This window comes from Culex quinquefasciatus, chromosome 2, assembly GCF_015732765.1.
Source record: "Culex quinquefasciatus strain JHB chromosome 2, VPISU_Cqui_1.0_pri_paternal, whole genome shotgun sequence".
In the NCBI taxonomy this organism is placed as follows: domain Eukaryota; kingdom Metazoa; phylum Arthropoda; class Insecta; order Diptera; family Culicidae; genus Culex; species Culex quinquefasciatus.
In genome coordinates this window covers 51,578,999-51,599,696 of record NC_051862.1, presented here as the reverse complement: position 1 = coordinate 51,599,696, position 20,698 = coordinate 51,578,999, and the positions used below count along the sequence as shown (strand labels likewise).

At 38.6% G+C, this 20,698-nt stretch overlaps 1 protein-coding gene across 12 annotated transcripts in view; it reads left to right on the top strand.

Moving 5' to 3' along the window:
• LOC6045918 (serine/threonine-protein kinase WNK1) overlaps positions 1-20,698 on the top strand; it is a 152,379-nt gene that overhangs the window by 36,702 nt on the left and 94,979 nt on the right. For 5 of the 12 annotated variants that reach the window (XM_038255468.1, XM_038255467.1, XM_038255477.1 and 2 more), the window contains one exon: positions 6,079-7,543. In XM_038255468.1, the coding sequence (XP_038111396.1) occupies positions 7,509-7,543 (35 nt within the window). In that variant the 5' untranslated portion in view covers positions 6,079-7,508. The remainder of the gene's footprint in view (positions 1-6,078; positions 7,544-20,698) is intronic. The other 7 variants (XM_038255475.1, XM_038255474.1, XM_038255473.1 and 4 more) reach the window with 6 other exon arrangements.

Genomic DNA, 20,698 nt, shown 5'->3' with positions numbered 1-20,698 from the left:
AAGTCCGAAGAAGCAAAATATAGAGAATTTTCTCAGCTTTTCAAAAATATTTTTTTCAAAAGTGGGCAAGCATGTGCACTAATTTAAAAAAATGAAAAACTGCGACTATTAACAAAAGAGTTACCTAAATATGGATTTAACCTGAAAACGGCGCACTTTATCAAAATTTAACTAAAGTACTTTTCGATTGCAAATTTGATTTTACATCCAAAAATGAAGTTGAACAATTTTTGCGACCAAGATTTGGATTTTTTGAAAAAATCAGTATTTATTCAAAAATTCATAACTCGCTCAATGATTTTTTGCACAACTTGGAAATTTCTGAAAAGTTGGCATTTTATGTCCTCTAAAACATATCAAAAAACAAAAAAAAATAAAAATAGTGTTTTTTTGCAAATCAAATTTTAGTGATAAAAAGTTAAATAAAAAATCACCAATTTTTTTTACCGTGTATCATTTTTTTCCAGTGTAGTCCATATCCATACCTACAACTTTGCCGAAGACACCAAATCGATCAAAAAATTCCTTCAAAAGATACAGATTTTTGAATTTTCATACATCATTTTTGTATGGACAGCTGCCAAATTTATATGGAAAATTATATGGACAAACTAATGATGCAAAATGGCTTCTTTGGGCATACCGAAGGCACCAAAAAAGTTTCAGTCGGATTAAAAAATACAAAAAAAAAATCGAATGACCGAAATCCTAGAGAACTGCTCATACATGGAGCCAATAGTACTCGAAAATAACATTTGAGAAGGGCGTAAGGTATTTAAATATTTTTGTATTTTGCAATTTAAAAATTACTGTAATTACTGTGGTCTAAACCAAGTCTGTCATATAGAAATTGTCAAAAACCACCAAAAAACCTATTTTTGTCAACATTTTTATTTTCAAAACCGCTGTATCTTCCCAAGAATTGGACTTAGGACAATGGTCAATATGGAGACTTTAATGTAAAATTGTCTGGGGAATCTATTCCCACTATCGATTCTGAAAAATTTTGACGTTTAGACCACTTTTCAAAAAAACAGTTGTAGTAAATGATTTTTTGTATTTTTCCGGAGATACATACCATCCTGTATTTATCGTGAGTCTTTTAGTAACATTTTAGGCTATTTCCTCAAAAATTTTGAGCGAAAAAAAAATCGTGACATCACCATTAAATTTAACTTATAAACTTTAAAACTGAAAAATCACATAGAAGTGGCGTGTATTTTTGTTTCAGTGTATTTTTTTAGAACGGAACGGAATCGACGTAACACCTTATAATGTGGCCCTCTTAAACCTTGCGGTTTCGTCAACGGATCCACAGGCGTGTATCGTTCTTTTTGCGACAAGACTCCGCCTCCCGGGTCTCCTAAGTGTGAAGGTATGGGCACGGGGAGAGGGCACCGAATACCTATATTTACACTTAGAATTTTTTGCGTCCGCCCCGGGATTCGAACCGGCAACCTCTGGATTGTGAGTCCAGTGCGCGGTCCGATTGATCCACACAGGCATTTTTTTTAGAAAGCCCGTCCAATTTCCTACAAGTTTGTCTTTGATCACTTTTTGATACGATGCAACGGCTTCGATATACATTTAAATACCTTACGCCCTTCTCAAATGTTATATACACAATAATGACTTATATAAGCGTAGGATAACATGTCTACAAAGTTTCATTGAAATCGGAGAGAGTCGGGTACAAAAGTACCACAAAAATTCATGATTTGAGATGGAATTGCTCAAAAATAAAACAGAAATGTCCAAATAATAAATTTTAAATCTTTTGGCTGTTTTTTTTTTTTTTTTGAAAAGCTACACCCACAAGCAAAAATTGCTGCAGAAGGTATCATTCTGGTCTTGCTTCAAATAATGATAGCTTGTCTCTCAAAAGCATGAAGCAAACCCAACTCAGTCATGATTGCAATGTGATCAACGCAGAGCAATAACAAAACTTTACAACGCTTTGACACATATTAAAAATAATTTATTTTAAAAACAGCACAAACCTAACATTTCAAGAGTCTTTGATACGGTATGTCCACGCATCCTTCCTCCCCTGTAGATTCTGTGAAATGTGATCCGTTCACAGGCTGTGTTTGCGTTAGATTATATTGGATAGCACAATACAATCTCAAATCTCAAAAATGCTGATTTGGACAAGAATATTCTCTCTTTGAACTTGACAAAGTGTGCAGGTAATGGAAATATTTGTGCAACAAGTTTGTCGCATCACTCGACTGGCTATTTTCTCATATTTGGAACTCAAACATAAACCATTCACTCAGGGTGGTGATGGAAGCCAGGCAGAAGAAGGCCATCGATTGGGTCATTACCGTCCCGGGGTGGTTGCCGGCACATCGATTACCATTTTGTGCGCGCGGCCTTCCAAGAAATCGGGAACGAGAGAGTGCGCGCTCGACCAGCAGCAGATAATGAGTCGGTCGAATAATTGAACCAGTTCCAGCGATCGAATGTCTATTTTTGGCACTCTTTCTCTGGCCACTATCTTGAATGCGTGGCGTTGTCGTAACTGCACCAGTATGACGGACTGGCGGTGGTGACTTGAAGGATTTGCGGGGCGGGAAGGAGGTTTCTTGGGGTGAACCCTCCTTTGAAGGCAAGAAGTCGGTGCCTTGGACACGGTGGATTTGCAAAAAAGAGCAGCAATGCGTCGCAATAAAGATTTTTTTTTGCGGTTGCTGTCCCTCTTACGTGGTTTAAGATCGTCTAGAAGAAGGTACACTTGTTAAATTATGTTTCAACAAATAAATATTAAAATCTTTACACGTTTGAATTTGAACGAAAAGTGATTTTTTCTTTTCTTAAAATCGTCTTACTTGACTTTAGTTTGGTTGAAAACTTTCCAACAACCAAAAATAGAGTACACGAACAATTTGATCAGCAATGCAAATGGCCATTGCCACTAACCTAGGATGGCTCCCTACATAATTTACCTTCCCTAAAAACCGTCCAAGTCCAAGCGAAACTTACTTGGAGATACGTCTGTTCATCGACTCTGAATATTTTTATTTTCCGATTTATTTATTTTTAAAAGGAAATTAACCCGTAAAAATATTTTTTTTTCTCTAAATTTTAACATTCTTTGTGAAAAAAAATATCAAAGCATTCAAAAATGTAAGCTTCATTCAAAAATCAAATTTTTATAAATTAAAAATTCAAAACATTTTTGATTTTCGTATTATATAAAAATTCGAAAAATCCGATTCAGAAATTTAAAAGATCCGAAATTTCTACACATATTATTTAAAAAATATATATTTTACTAGTTAAATTCTTAACTTAACTTAAATTCATAAATTCTTATATTCTTAGATTCCTAAATTCTTAAATTCTTAAATTCTTAAATTCTTAAATTCTTAAATTCTTAAATTCTTAAATTCTTAAATTCGTAAATTCTTAAATTCTTAAATTCTTAAATTTTTAAATTCTTAAATTCTTAAATTCTTAAATTCTTAAATTCTTAAATTCTTAAATTCTTAAATTCTTAAATTCTTAAATTCTTAAATTCTTAAATTCTTAAATACTTAAATTCTTAAATTCTTAAATTCTTAATTCTTAAATTCTTTAATTCTTTAATTCTTTAATTCTTTAATTCTTTAATTCTTTAATTCTTTAATTCTTTAATTCTTTAATTCTTTAATTCTTTAATTCTTTAATTCTTTAATTCTTTAATCCTTTAATTCTTAAATTCTTCAACGGACCGAACGGACTTAGAATAATAAATTTTATTAAATTTTGCCAAACGAGGGTGAATGACCCATAGGGTTAAAGTCTCACTAATAAAATCAACAACAACAACAAATTCTTTCATATTGGATCTTTAGAAAAAACAACTGAAATCTTAAATTCTGGACGTTTTACAAAATAAAAAAATAAACTGCAGAATTAAAAAAAACTCTTAAATGCTACCAGTTTTGTCACCATTTTAGATTACAGAAAATCTGAAAACTTTAGAGCAGTTTTGGAGTCATTCTTTAGGTTAGAGAAATTTTGACAAGAAAATTATAAAAATGTTTTGCTTCGATTTTTCTGAGTGCCACTGTGACGAGGATCATCGAGTACGAACAGTATATTAATTTTCAAATCTCAAGATTTAGGATTTTTTTGAATTTATTTTTTTAAATTTTATGTTTTAAATTTAAATTTGATACAGTTTTCAGATTTTTTTGCCAACATTTTTGTTTTGACTTTTCCCTTTAATTTACTTTATCCAGGCAAAAATAAATTTTTCCATTTTTTGTTTGGCGTTTCAAGATTCTGCGCGGATTGGGTTTCGGGACGGCGCGGATTTTTGGTTTTGACTGCTCCGTTACAACTGTTACCTGCTGGATCAGACGGACCCTGAAACGCCCCTGCCGGTTGGTCTTAGAGCCACGACCGACAGGGGTGGGCCTCGGCCTCTTTTTACGCGCTGGCGGGCAAAGGGACAAGAACAAGAGCCTTAATCTCAAGGGGGCTCGCCATCAAAACACTAAACGCCTAAACACAAAAGAGTTTCATGGTAAAACGTTTATTGAACTTACGATTCTGTATGTGTGTGTGGGGGGGATTATGGCTGGCCGGTTGGTGCTGGCGACGCTGCTGCTGCTGCTGGTGTCGACGGGGCATGCGTGCACGTGCTCCACGCACGGTCGTCGACGATCTCCTGCTCTCGAGCTCGCGCTTCCAGCTTCGGGGTGCGGGCCGTCCTCCAAGACAGTTTCGGCCTCGTGCACACGCCGGGTGTTCATGCGGGGGTGGATGCGCGTGTTCTCTCGTGCCGGGCTGTGTCGCAAATCATGCAGCGACGGGTACGCCGGACTCTGGCTCGTCTTCGGCCGCGAACGCTCGCGGGATGCTGGTGGTAGGCTTTGGGCAGGGGTGCTCGAACTTGGACGCGTCGCAGGAGGTAATATCCTCAGTGCGACGACGGCGCGGTAGGAGGTTAGATCCTCAGCGCACCGAATGGCTTGGGGACGCCGAAGCGACCTCGTCAGTGGGTACCGCTCGGCGGTGCAGCACTTGATCGACGGACTATAGCTTCAAAACAGGGCGTTTAAGCTACAACCACTGGGTCCTGTCGTGGGTGGTTGATCGGGTCGAGATTAGCAATGGGGAATGAGGGACTACTGGGGCAGCACGTGGGTCGTTCGCCAGTTCGGCAATTACCTGATTTTCTCGTTCAACGCGCAGTTCTCTTACTTTTCCGTATCGTTTTGCTGGCCAATCACTGGTAAAACTTTGGACAAACTGGAATAGACGGTCAGTTGTCTCGCTCAGGACTTGGTGCACTTCTGCGCTCGGTGATAGGCAAATCGGAAAAGACCTTTTAATTTCGCGATGGCCACCAGTAGCCCTCCTCGGCTCTCGATCCCACACTCGCTCTCTTTATTACCCCTTTTTCGTGCAGATCTCGCGAATAATCAACCCTTGCAGCAAATCTCGTTACAGACTCTGCTTCGTGTGTTAACACTTAAATGGCTATGGTTTGCGATCTGTGATATTTAGTTTTAATCTAACTGTGCTCCAATTTATTTATTAGTTTGTGTTTTAATTTAATTTAAGTTTTACATAAAGACGCTTGAAAAGACATATACACAAACATCCTCATCCTTAATCCCTATGCATGCTATTGTAGTTACTCCCTAAGCTCCTATTTACCCTTAACGGGGCGGGGTAAAGGTAGAACGATTTAGTCACAACGGTAACACAACCTTGTGAACATATAAAAATGACGAAATCCAGCCTGCAATCCGCATATTTAATTGATCGCATATTTTAGTTGATTTGGAGACTAACATTTCAGAAAGGCACATCATTCAAATGAAAATACACTCTTGTTTACAAAAGTCATGTGCCCTAATGAAATGGAAGAAACGTTTTGGTGTCAACGTATTTTATAAATAAATTTTTAGACACATATCTTTTCCGCATAACAAAGTTTTATTTCTTCTTTGGTCATAACTAAACAAAATTTGGAAAAAGAAACAAACATTTCCAAAGAATTGCTCACTCCTCAAAGTGGTCGATAAACAATGCAGTGTTATTTATACCAGTCCTTCTGCTTGCTCTCCTTATTTCCAGATCTGCGCAGCTCGACCTGCTCGGTGGACACGGTTTGTCCAAAACCGCAATTGCTGCACGCGCCGCAGAGTCCTTGAGAACCCACCACAGCTGGTCCGGTCCAAAAAATCGACATCCACGCGAATTTCAACCACACGAGTAGTGACACCGCGCGCGTGTTTGTGACATCCCTATCTCTCTCACACACACAGAAAAAAAACTTCCTTCTTTAGTTCTTCCTTCCTTCCTTATTTTTCTTTTTCTCAGTTGGCAAGTTTCAATTTGTCACTCTTTTTTTTTTAGTTTTGTTTGGTTTGTTGCTGTTGCTATTTCCCCTTTTTGTTTTGTGATTGTTTCTGTTTTATTTACCTTTTCGATTCTTCAGTTCTCGACTTTCCAGTTCGATCTTCTTTTCCGAAGTTTCTCGCGCGAGGTTTTCTTATGATTTACTACCATCGAACGTTGCCGTCGTCACCGTCTCAGCTTGTGTGATAATGCATTGGAACGAAGATTCGCACAGCCGAAAGCAGCATTCGTTGAGCAGTCAAACCTACGCCAGTGGCCAGCAGCAGCTCGAGACCTCGAACGTCTTTGCCGTTGGGACAGACCAACAGCAGGAGAGTTTGAGCTTCGTACAGAGTAGCAGTAGTAGTAGCGGTAATTTAGTCGTGTCGAGCAGTAGTAGCTTGAGTCAGCCCAAGACATCCCTAGTTTAGGTCGCGGAAATCAAATTTCTGCCCCGTCAGTTTTTTTTATAGTTCAGTTACTGTTCTTGCAAAGTAGCGTTTAGCGTTTCTCGTAATAACCGTTAAAATTAGGGTAACGTTCGATCTTGTAGATTTTGTTTTGGCGTAGAAGAACTCTCGTTGCAATAAGACATTTGAGTTTGAGATTTCCTAGCCCGTAAGACTTGAAACTTTTTCAAAAACAGCCCAAGCTGTGTTACACAAAGTTATACGTTTGACTGTAAGCAAACAACCTCTCCCATTGATATTTATTTCGTAGCGCAATACTTTATTTATTTCTGACTTTCGGAAACACGCCCACTAAAATACCAAAAACAAAATACAACTGGAAACTTGAGAACTGCTTAACACTTAGTCATTCAATTTATAAAAAAACAACAACTTTTTCTTGTTTACTTTTCTACACGTTCTTCGTATTTTTTCGGCATTCAGCAAAAAAACTTTATTTATTTCCAAAGATTACAATCCTGCAAACTTGTCCTAGTCCCCACACGACGCTCATAAACTACGTGCAACAACAACAAAAAAAAGAGAAAAAAAAATCGCGCCGAGTGAATCAAGTGCATTGGAATATCGTCGTCCACCGGTACCAGCCTGTGTGGTGAGAAGGTGCAGAGAGTTTAAAGTTTAGAGAAGGAAGAGTTACTACTGCACGCACCATCACTCCCATTCATCCTCGAATTATGCCGCAATAATGCTGTACAAATGGGAGCAACAAAAAGAGCATGTTTTAGCAGAAGGTGAGTTGTTGATTTGTATTTTTGTTTTACTTCATTGTGGTTTTTATGTGATTTTCTGATTGGGTCCACTCCGTGACATCCTAGCTTGGGTGGCACGTCGGTGAAAAGATACCTTCCTAAGCTATTTGACCTCGCGAGTCAATAAAACGATTCAACTAATAGACTTAAAATTTTCTGAAATTTCCTAGTCAATCAAACTATCGTAACCTGTCTAACTTTTATTTTTTATAATTTTTGCCTTCCTCACTGAGGAAAGGCTTTAAAATCACTCGGAAAATGAACTCCCTAATTACACCTCCTAAACCTACCTTCACGTAACATATCAACTCAGAATCAAATTCTGAGCAAATGTCTGTGTGTGTGGTTGGATGTTGATCAACATATTTGCACTTGATTATCTCAGCATTGGTTGATCCAATTTTGACCGTTTTGGTTTCGTTCGATCCGTCTAAGGGTCTTTTAAGTCACTATTTATGAATTATGATGTTTAGTTAAGTAGCTCAAAAGTTATGCTTAAAAAACTGTTTGAGCAAAAGTTCGGACGATTGTAAAAAGGGTGGTTTTTTTAAAAGAAAACCCGTCATGTAAAACATTTTTAGAAAGGTATAAAAAAAACCAATCCAACGAGTCCAAAAGATTGAAGATCTGACAACCCTATCAAAAGTTACAAGCACTTAAGTGTTATTTATACACTGAAATAAAAAAAGTACCAAATTTTTAAATTCTAGGAATTTTGGCTCCTTTCCATATTTGAGCAACTCTCTACGAAATCGGCCGATTTCGACCATTTTTATTTTTTGTATTTTTTTATTTTACGTAAACTTTGTGGGGGCCTTCCCTATGACCAAATAAGCTATTTTGCGTCATTGGTTCACCCATACAAGTCTCCATACAATTTTGGCTACTGTCCATACAAAAATGGTATGTAAATATTCAAACAGCTGTAACTTTTGACTGAATTTTCTGATCAATTTGGTGTCTTCGGCAAAGTTGTAGGTATTGTTGAGGACTTTTGAGAAAAAAATAGGTGCACGGAAAAATAAATTTGTAGATATTCAACTTTTTTTTCACTAAAACTCAATTTCCCAAAATAAGTATTTTTTTTCGTGATTGTATTATTAGCACCTGATGGAGATTCTTCCATCGCTGGTCTCAATATATCCTAACAGTGTTGCCAGATCGTCTTATTTTATGAATTGCCAGAAAGGTTTTGATGACAAATAATCAAAATATTTCAAATCGGCGTTGTCGTGCTATCTTGTCGCTCGTCTCTTTTTGGCGTTCCGAAAAAAAACGCGTTTTTATGTTTGAACTTGAATAAACAAAAAATAGAGCTCACAATGTAAACAAAAACAAACTCGTTTTATTCGTTTGACCATTGAGCAGTTCTCTACGAAATCGGTCTTTTTTCTTCAATTTTAATTGTTGTATTTTTTTATCCGGTTGAAACTTTTTTGGTGCCAAAGAAGCCATTTTGCATCAGAGCAATTCTCTACCAAAACCGGAAATGGATTTTATTTGTATTTTTTGATTTGGCTCAAACTTTATGGGGGCCTTCCCTATGACCAAAGAAGCTATTTTGTGTCATGGGTTCACCCATACAAGTTTCCATACAATTTCGGCAGCTGGTCGTAAAAAAATGGTACGTAACTATTCGAATATCTGTAACTTTTGAATGAATTTTCTGATCAATTTGGTGTCTTCGGCAAAGTTGTAGGTATTGTTGAGGACTATTTAGAAAAAATAGGTACACGGAAAAAAATGTTGATTTTATAATTATTTTTTTTTTTCTAATCTAATCTAATCTAATCTAACCCTAGCGCAGCCAGTCTTTCGAGGGCATCCTGGAGAATGCCTTAGGTTGATTGACGCCTAGCATCTTCTTGTCATTATCAACATTTGCAGTGCGCCATTGCATTAGAATGCATTGAAACATCACAAACGTCGAAGCGGCCAGGCCAACTGCGTAAAGCCGTATCGCAAAGATGACTCGTAATTGGGTTGAGTTTGAGCACTGAGTGTTCGAACAACAACACAATTCTGAATCGACAGGGGAGGAAGAAGCGTGGGGACACACCACCATACGCTCCGAGATTTTGGTTGTATTCGTTGGGAGCACCATGCTAAGAAGGTTTGGTACTCCGGGACCCTCTGGGATGGGACATTGTATTTCCACAAATGCCCTGGACACTATTTGCCGTAGTTATAGCGCCACAACTCGCTCTGATTTTATAATTATTTTTTTTTCCACAAAAACTCAATTTCCCAAAATACGTATTTTTTTTATTTTCGAGGTTTTTTTAAGTTCTAGGTGACATACGCAACTTTTGAGCTATAGAGAAACATGGTCAAAAAATTTGCCGCCGAGTTATGATTTTTTGAAAAAATAGTGATTTTTGGAAAAACATCGAAATTTCATGCAAAAACAAATTTGACGTAATTTTTAAATGTAAAATTGAATTTCCAATCGAAAAGTACTTTACAGATTTTTTGATAAAAGGCTCTGTTTTCATGATATAGCCACCGAAAGTATGATTTCAGCGAAATATTTGCAGATTTTCGATTAGTTGCTGAGATATCGTTATTAGAAAATGGTGGACATAGAAAACATCAATTTTCGTCTTTCTTTTTGTTTAAGCCGCTGTATCTCAGCAACCACAGATCCAATCCTCAATGTCTTTTAGACAATTTCATAGAAAATTTTTTGAACTTTAAAAAAAATATATTTAGAAATGGTCACTCATGGTAACTTTTTTTAAAAATCGAAAAACTGCAAATATTTCGCTAAAATCAAACTTTCGGTGGCTATATGGCTTCATCCATAAAGTACGTCACGCTAAAATCAGCCAAAATTTACCCCCCCCCCTCCCCCCCTTTGTCACTCTTTTCCTATACTTATAACACGCAATGTCACACTTGCTCAGACCCCCTCCCCTAGAACGTGACATACTTTATGGATAACGCCTATCCTGAAAACAAAGTCTTTTATTTAAAAATCTGTAAAGTACTTTTCGATTGTAAATTCAATTTTACATTTAAAAATTACGTCAAATTTGTTTTTGCATGAAATTTAAATTTTCCTAAAAATCACTATTTTTTCAAAAAATCATAACTCGGCGGCAGATTTTTTGACCATGTTTCTGTATAGCTCAAAAGTTGCGGGTTTTTGTCCCCTAAAACATATCAAAAAATCTCGTAAATCAAAAAATACGTATTTTGGGAAATTGAGTTTTTGTGAAAAAAATGTTAATTAAAAAATCAGTGTACCTATTTTTTCTCAATGGTCCTCAATAATATCTACAACTTTGCCGAAGACACCAAATTGATCAGAAAATTCATTCAAAAGTTACAGATTTTCGAATATTTACGTAACATTTTTGTATGGACAGATACCAAAATTGTATGGAGACTTGTATGGGTGAACCAATGACACAAAATAGCTTCTTTGGTCATAGGAAAGGCCCCCATAAAGTTTGAGCCAAATCAAAAAATAAAAATGGTCGAAATCGGCCGATTTCGTATAGAGTTGCTCATCATTTGTTTGTCCATATAGTATTTTTGTGCTGTAAAAAATGTTACACGGTAAAAATTTTTGGTGATTTTTTATTTAACTTTTTGTCACTAAAACTTGATTTGCAAAAAAACACTATTTTTATATTTTTCATTTTTTGATATGTTTTAGAGGACATCAAATGCCAACTTTTCAGAAATTTCCAGGTTGTTCAAAAAATCTTTGACCGAGTTATGAATTTTTGAATCAATACTGATTTTTTCAAAAAATCGAAATATTGGTCGCAAAAAATTTTCAACTTCATTTTTCGATGTAAAATAAAATGTGTTATTAAAAAGTACTTTAATGAAATTTGGATAAAGTGCACCGTTTTCAAGTTAGATCCATCCGACTATTTTCAGCAAAAAAAAAAACACCCAAAAATGGCTTTGACTTGAAAACGATGCAACTTATCAAAATTTCACAAAAGTACTTTTTGATTGCAAATTTTATTTTACATCGAAAAAAGAAGTTGAAAAATTTGTGCAACCAATATTTCGATTTTTTGAAAAAACCAGTATTGATTCAAAAATTCATAACTCGGTCAAAGATTTTTTGCACAACCTGGAAATTTCTGAAAAGTTGGCAGTTGATGTCCTCCAAAACATATCAAAAAAATAAAAATAAAAAAGAGTTTTTTTGCAGTTTTAGTGACAACAAATTAAATAAAAAATCACCAAGTTTTTTTACCGTTTATCATTTTTTCAGTGTAGCCCATATCCATACCTACAACTTTGCCGAGACACCAAATCGATCAAAAAATTATTTTGAAAAAATCGTAAAATTCTGTTCATTCGTGAAAATACAAGATTGCATAACTTCTAGACGCATTTAAAATTGAATCTTCATTACAGCAGACTCGATTGTCCGAAGTTTCGATTATCCAAAGATTTGTATGAGACTTCGGATATTCGAATCTTGAACAAAACGTCCCAATCCAAGCGAAACCTACTTGGGGATACCGTGGAGAATTTCCCTTATCCTCTTAAAAAGGAGCATCTACACTCCGTCCGTCTTCCAAATTCCTTGTTTCCTGGTGTTTCCTGGTGGTAGAGACGGCATTTAGGAACATTAGAGTTAAAAATACAAACATCTTTTATAACTTGTGTCTTCTTTTGACATCTGTGTTGCGCATTGTACAAATTTGAAAACTTTCAACACATTCGGTATTTTGTGAAAATTTTAGTCAATTCTGGCAACTCTTGATGGTTAACATGAAAATTTTTGTTTTCGTTTAAATCCTATACTGCAACTGTTAACAACAGCAACAGCTATCCTATAATTCCCGGCAAGATTGCTAGTTCCACGGACCTCCTTTCACTCAGCTAGCTGTTTTTGCATACCAGAACTCCACAAACAAATCACCAACAAAGTTCAACGACCCCTCACCACAGTACCAGCACTGCTGACCTGCGTTGATCACGCTGGAAGATCCCTACTGCGTCGTCGTCGTCGTCGTTCACACCGCGCCGTCCACCTCTAATGTCATATTAGGTAATCCCCCCAAAAACCCCGTGCCGCAACTCCCGAAGGCAACGTTTCCCCCGCAAACTTTCGCGAGTTCATGTTTTGCATGTCGCCGCGCGCGACTCCCTTCCAGAATGAGTTACTACGCCAACAGCCCAGACTCCGCAAGTATTAGTATTAGAGACTTGGTGCCTACCGAACCGAACTCCCTCCTCCTGTTACATCCAAAGGCTGGCAGGGTAGTATTCGTGCGGTTACCACGGCGTACGGGGGGAGAGACGGTCGGTCACGGTTCGGTTCTCATTAGCAGATGGAAACAACAACAACAAAAAAGTGTAGTTATACTACAACCAGTCGCCGCGCCGTACTAACACAGATCTTTGTGTGTCATTAGTAGCGATCGTCGCCGCGAGCTGTTCAAACGTAGATCGATGCTACCTGTGCAAATTTCGTGCCTCGCGGGAGATTAGTCGTAGCAGCAGCAGGTAGTACAAGCTTCGTTACAAGCGTTACATCACGGAAGAATACCGCGGGATAACTGCGAAGAAGTCCTGTCAACCTCAACGTGAACTTCTGTTTACGAATCTGAACACGGTGTCATTACTCTCAAAAGCGATTTAGAAGTCGAAGTAGAAGTCTCAGTTATCACCTCTGAATGCATTGACACCATTTTCAGATTCGTCAACCTTTGTTTACGATTACGGTGCTAGAATTAACATACCTGCAAGTGACCTGCACTGTGCGACCTTGTGACGTGTATATGTGTATGCAAATAGAGAAGCTGCAGGTCGTGCAGGTGACTCATCGCCTCGGTACAGCTGCCCCGCTCTCTCACGAACATCTCAACATCCAGTACCATGAGATGTCATCTTCGTCGAGGAGAAAGAAGGTGCTGATAAGGGCCTTAGAAAGGTACCTGACGTATAGCTGATTGCGCATCCTGGTCCAGTCAGTCATCGAGCGAGGTGTCCAACTTCAGTTTCGGTTGCTGAAAGTTTGTCGAATACCCGCTGCCCAGCAGTCCAGAACGCGCACACTGTGCACAAACTATCGAAGAAGCTATAAATTCCAAATCAAAGTGAATGGACCTTGACGCAGTTCTGTGCCCAAAACTGGTCAAGAATGTGGGAACCTGCAACTCTTCGCCGCCTTCGGCGAAAGGTCGTGGAATTCGGCCGTCGTCGTCCAAGTTTTTGAAACATGACCAGCAGAAGCAGTTTAGTCTGGAAAGCGAACTTTGCTGGAATGTCGGCTGCAGGTCAGCAAAGAAGTTGCCAAAACTTGAACCCAAGGTGAATCAGAGGAAGAAGTTGCGCGTTGTTGTCAACGGTCGATCTCGGAATGCCCCCGAAGAAGTCGGCATGGGTCGTGGTGAAACGTTGTGCTGCTATTTTCATTTGCTGCTCGAGATGCTGTCCAAGTTGCACGTCCTGCTGAGGTGCTGTCACTGCTGTGGGGGAGTTGCGGCGACGAGCGGGTATGTTGGGGGGGAAGAGAGGGGTGTAGTTCCGGGGACTAAGTGACTGTTATTATTTCCGCCAGGTGGCGTGATTAGGTAATATGCAAAACGATGCGGAATAATTTTGTGGGATTGGGTTATTGTTATTATTATTATTGTGGTTAGAATTAGTCAGAATTGTCGCGTACGACAAGCGAATGAATATAACTTTGAAATGTAGGGTTTATCCATTAGCGGGACCTTTTCCACTAGTGAACTCTGTGGAGGTTTTATGATGAAAAATCCATTAAAATTAAAATGAAAACTTTTAAGGAAAAACTATTACAGTCTAGACTAGATTATCCGACGCTCGATAATTCGAAGGTTTGTATGGGACTTCGGATAATCAAATCACGAATGAAAAAATTGTGTCCGTTTTTTTTACTTTTTTTCAAATTCGAGTTCTGCGACCCCATTTTAGAAAAAATTGAATAGATGATTGCCTATTAAACAATAAAATGCAATTATTCAATATGTTATTCCCGCCATATTGGCCGCCAGACTTAAAAATTTTAAATCACTTTAACCCTCTACTGCCCAAATTTTTTAAAGAAAATTTTTATTTTTCCCGTGTTCAGGAGGTCATTTTGAGCAACTTTTGTTCTACGAAAAACTTACTTCTCTTAATTTATGTTTTCCTTGTTTCATTTTTAATATTTTAACTTGCATTTATCTTGTTTAGTTTATGTTTGTTTTTGGAAGTATTTGGCCTATTCTACCACCTCTTATCATTACATTTTGCCTATCTAATTTCTTCATGTTTTTACAGTCACTTTTTTGCTTGTTTTTCACATTTTCTGCTATAGAATGGCACCATTATCATTTAAATTGTTGAAAAATGCGTAGAGACATCATCTAGGACACTAGAAAAATTAATGCATACTTCTTTTACTTAAACATAGGAAATGTTAGTAAAAAACACAGCTTAAGTTGACCCCTAAAAAAATAAAACAAGTAAAACTTCCAATCCATTAATTTTCTAAAATTTGAAAAGTTCTTCTTTCCAATGCTTTTTGACTTTTTGACGATTTTTTTAAATCGAAGCCCGTCTAAATACGGGGTTTTGGGATGTAGAAGGTTAGTTACATGAAAATTTTCACAAAATATGTATTTTCCTGTATTTTGAAAATGCCAAAAATCAAACCATCCCCCGGGTCTTTTGTGGTCTCTATTGCAAGTTTCTGCTCGAACCTAGGAGTCCGAAGGCTTGAATGAGGAGAGCACCCAAACCTCTTTTTACTCCAAGGAACCTTCCACCCCAGTGTTTGAACTGACGACCTTTGGATTGCGAGTCCAACCGCCGCCAGCGATTCCACCGGAGTAGGTTTGGTTTGGTGTGTTGTTTGTACTTATGGCATGGAGACGACTCCTACACCTGGAATGACTTAACGGCCTAACAACCAAGGCCGGGACCGACATTTTACTTCCTCATCCGATGGAAGGTTGCAGCAGATGGGAATCGAACCCAGAATCATCCGCTTACAAAGCGGACAGCGTAACCATTCGGCCACGCACTGCCACAATGCCATGTTTCTCGAAAAATATGCACCATTTTTTTATTTCAATATGCTCATCAAACGATTGGAATTTTGCCATAAATTTGAAATGTAATTAAAACATTTTTTGAAAATACTCGAAATTTTCACAAAACTACGTACACATTTCGAATGTATTAACAACATTTTTTGAAAAAACCAAAATTTTTAGCAAAATTACGTATTTTCGAAAAAAAAAATAATATTTCAGTTTATTACAATGTGGATATCAAGCGATCGGGATCGGAAATTTTTGAAAATACTCAAAATAAGCATAAGCATAAGCATAGGTGCCCACCCGCAGTTGCTACTCCGTTATTGACCAGGACCTCCAGAAGTTACATCCACGAGCCGTGGAAGATAAGTGGGTGCTATCTTTCCTCGCTTCGCAACTTCTCAAAGGCCCCTATCATGCTGATCAATACCGGCGCCGGCCACGACCAGTGGTAGGGTCACGGGGAAGTGGATGGGAATGTTAGTCCGATACTTGAGTGATAGAGACCGCCCAATCGACTGCTTCTCCGACAAAGTATCACATGAGTTTTGAGGGGGTTAGTAGATGGGTATGAGGTCAGGATTCACGAGTGGCAGTGATGTGACCATGAGCATTTTGTTTATCGATTGAAATTTAAAATCTTAGGCAGCCGGCTGCGGAAAGATAAATAATTGATTATTTAAAAAGTTTGTTTTAATCGAACGCGTGCCAACCGAGCGGTAGTGCTATGGGCTGGACTTATCAGTATATTTTTACTGTTGGTACAATTAAGATAACGCGAGCAAATGTCAAAAATAGTACATGAGTTAATACTAAAGCTGCCAGTTGGAATAAATTATTACGATCAACGAATATAAACGAAAAGAAAACAGGACACCACGTAACCGATTGTAATGAAATTAAAACAATAACTTAAACGAACTTAACCGGCGGCGTGCCTTCCTATCAACGATGATAAAAGAAGGACTTATAAATTTAAAATATAAAAAGACTCCAAAAATACGTTGCATAGTAACCGCGAAGTCCCGCTACTCACAATCGAATCCGAAAGATAGCTATCTAGAATTTTAAATATAATATTAATTCGACCGCGATCCTCCAGAAATTCTTCGTCGGCGTGCCTTCCGATCAACGGTGATGTAAGAAGGGCTTTATTCATTAAAATGATTTTATATCATAAGCCTTAAAACATATTCGTCGGCGTGCCTTCCGATCATCGATGATATAGAAAGGACTTAATCCAGCAATACGACTTGCTTGTCTCGAAAAAAAAGAATTCGGATCGTTTCTATCGAAAACTATGTAAAGAGGACAAAAATAAACTCATTGGCCAACGAACGCGCGAACTAAAAATAAAGAAAAAAGAAGAAGAAGAAGACCAATCACCCCATGCACACAAAAAACGACACAAAAGAGATGAAAACAACACGAATCAGAAGAAATCCAATCACCCCATGTACACAAATAGCGACACAAAAGAGATGGAAAATAACACGAAAAAACAGGACTGCGCATCCACACAGGCACCGCACTACTCGCACTCGAACAGCGACACAAAAGAGACGAAAAATAACACGAAAAAACAGGACTGAGCGTCCACACAGGCACCGCACTACTGATGCCATTATTTAATTATAATGACCAATCACCCAATGCACTCGAACAGCGACATAAAAGAGACGGAAAATAACACGAAAAAACAGGACTGAGTGTCCACACAGGCACCGCACTACTGATGCCATTATTTAATTATAATGACCAATCACCCAATGCACTCGAACAGCGACATAAAAGAGACGGAAAATAACACGAAAAAACAGGACTGAGTGTCCACACAGGCACCGCACTACTGATGCCATTATTTAATTATAATGACCAATCACCCAATGCACTCGAACAGCGACATAAAAGAGACGAAAAATAACACGAAAAAACAGGACTGAGTGTCCACACAGGCACCGCACTACTGATGCCATTATTTAATTATAATGACCAATCACCCCATGCACTCGAACAGCGACACAAAAGAGACGGAAAATAACACGAAAAAACAGGACTGAGCTTCCACACAGGCATCGCACTACTGATGCCATTATTTAATTATAATGACCAATCACCCCATGCACTCGAACAGCGACATAAAAGAGACGGAAAATAACACGAAAAACAGGACTGAGCGTCCACACAGGCACCGCACTACTGATGCCATTATTTAATTATAATGACCAATCACCCCATGCACTCGAACAGCGACATAAAAGAGACGGAAAATAACACGAAAAACAGGACTGAGTGTCCACACAGGCACCGCACTACTGATGCCATTATTTAATTATAATGACCAATCACCCAATGCACTCGAACAGCGACATAAAAGAGACGGAAAATAACACGAAAAAACAGGACTGAGCGTCCACACAGGCACCGCACTACTGATGCCATTATTTAATTATAATGACCAATCACCCAATGCACTCGAACAGCGACATAAAAGAGACGGAAAATAACACGAAAAACAGGACTGAGCGTCCACACAGGCACCGCACTACTGATGCCATTATTTAATTATAATGACCAATCACCCAATGCACTCGAACAGCGACATAAAAGAGACGGAAAATAACACGAAAAAACAGGACTGAGCTTCCACACAGGCATCGCACTACTGATGCCATTATTTAATTATAATGACCAATCACCCCATGCACTCGAACAGCGACATAAAAGAGACGGAAAATAACACGAAAAAACAGGACTGAGCGTCCACACAGGCACCGCACTACTGATGCCATTATTTAATTATAATGACCAATCACCCAATGCACTCGAACAGCGACATAAAAGAGACGGAAAATAACACGAAAAAACAGGACTGAGTGTCCACACAGGCACCGCACTACTGATGCCATTATTTAATTATAATGACCAATCACCCAATGCACTCGAACAGCGACACAAAAGAGACGGAAAATAACACGAAAAAACAGGACTGAGCTTCCACACAGGCATCGCACTACTGATGCCATTATTTAATTATAATGACCAATCACCCCATGCACTCGAACAGCGACATAAAAGAGACGGAAAATAACACGAAAAAACAGGACTGAGCGTCCACACAGGCACCGCACTACTGATGCCATTATTTAATTATAATGACCAATCACCCAATGCACTCGAACAGCGACATAAAAGAGACGGAAAATAACACGAAAAAACAGGACTGAGCTTCCACACAGGCATCGCACTACTGATGCCATTATTTAATTATAATGACCAATCACCCCATGCACTCGAACAGCGACATAAAAGAGACGGAAAATAACACGAAAAACAGGACTGAGCGTCCACACAGGCACCGCACTACTGATGCCATTATTTAATTATAATGACCAATCACCCAATGCACTCGAACAGCGACATAAAAGAGACGGAAAATAACACGAAAAAACAGGACTGAGCTTCCACACAGGCATCGCACTACTGATGCCATTATTTAATTATAATGACCAATCACCCAATGCACTCGAACAGCGACATAAAAGAGACGGAAAATAACACGAAAAAACAGGACTGAGCTTCCACACAGGCATCGCACTACTGATGCCATTATTTAATTATAATGACCAATCACCCCATGCACTCGAACAGCGACATAAAAGAGACGGAAAATAACACGAAAAAACAGGACTGAGCGTCCACACAGGCACCGCACTACTGATGCCATTATTTAATTATAATGACCAATCACCCAATGCACTCGAACAGCGACATAAAAGAGACGGAAAATAACACGAAAAACAGGACTGAGTGTCCACACAGGCACCGCACTACTGATGCCATTATTTAATTATAATGACCAATCACCCAATGCACTCGAACAGCGACACAAAAGAGACGGAAAATAACACGAAAAAACAGGACTGAGCGTCCACACAGGCATCGCACTACTGATGCCATTATTTAATTATAATGACCAATCACCCCATGCACTCGAACAGCGACATAAAAGAGACGGAAAATAACACGAAAAAACAGGACTGAGCGTCCACACAGGCACCGCACTACTGATGCCATTATTTAATTATAATGACCAATCACCCAATGCACTCGAACAGCGACATAAAAGAGACGGAAAATAACACGAAAAACAGGACTGAGCTTCCACACAGGCATCGCACTACTGATGCCATTATTTAATTATAATGACCAATCACCCCATGCACTCGAACAGCGACATAAAAGAGACGGAAAATAACACGAAAAAACAGGACTGAGCGTCCACACAGGCACCGCACTACTGATGCCATTATTTAATTATAATGACCAATCACCCAATGCACTCGAACAGCGACATAAAAGAGACGGAAAATAACACGAAAAAACAGGACTGAGCGTCCACACAGGCATCGCACTACTGATGCCATTATTTAATTATAATGACCAATCACCCCATGCACTCGAACAGCGACATAAAAGAGACGGAAAATAACACGAAAAACAGGACTGAGCGTCCACACAGGCACCGCACTACTGATGCCATTATTTAATTATAATGACCAATCACCCAATGCACTCGAACAGCGACATAAAAGAGACGGAAAATAACACGAAAAACAGGACTGAGCGTCCACACAGGCATCGCACTACTGATGCCATTATTTAATTATAATGACCAATCACCCAATGCACTCGAACAGCGACATAAAAGAGACGGAAAATAACACGAAAAAACAGGACTGAGCGTCCACACAGGCACCGCACTACTGATGCCATTATTTAATTATAATGACCAATCACCCAATGCACTCGAACAGCGACACAAAAGAGACGGAAAATAACACGAAAAACAGGACTGAGCGTCCACACAGGCATCGCACTACTGATGCCATTATTTAATTATAATGACCAATCACCCCATGCACTCGAACAGCGACATAAAAGAGACGGAAAATAACACGAAAAAACAGGACTGAGCGTCCACACAGGCACCGCACTACTGATGCCATTATTTAATTATAATGACCAATCACCCAATGCACTCGAACAGCGACATAAAAGAGACGGAAAATAACACGAAAAAACAGGACTGAGCGTCCACACAGGCATC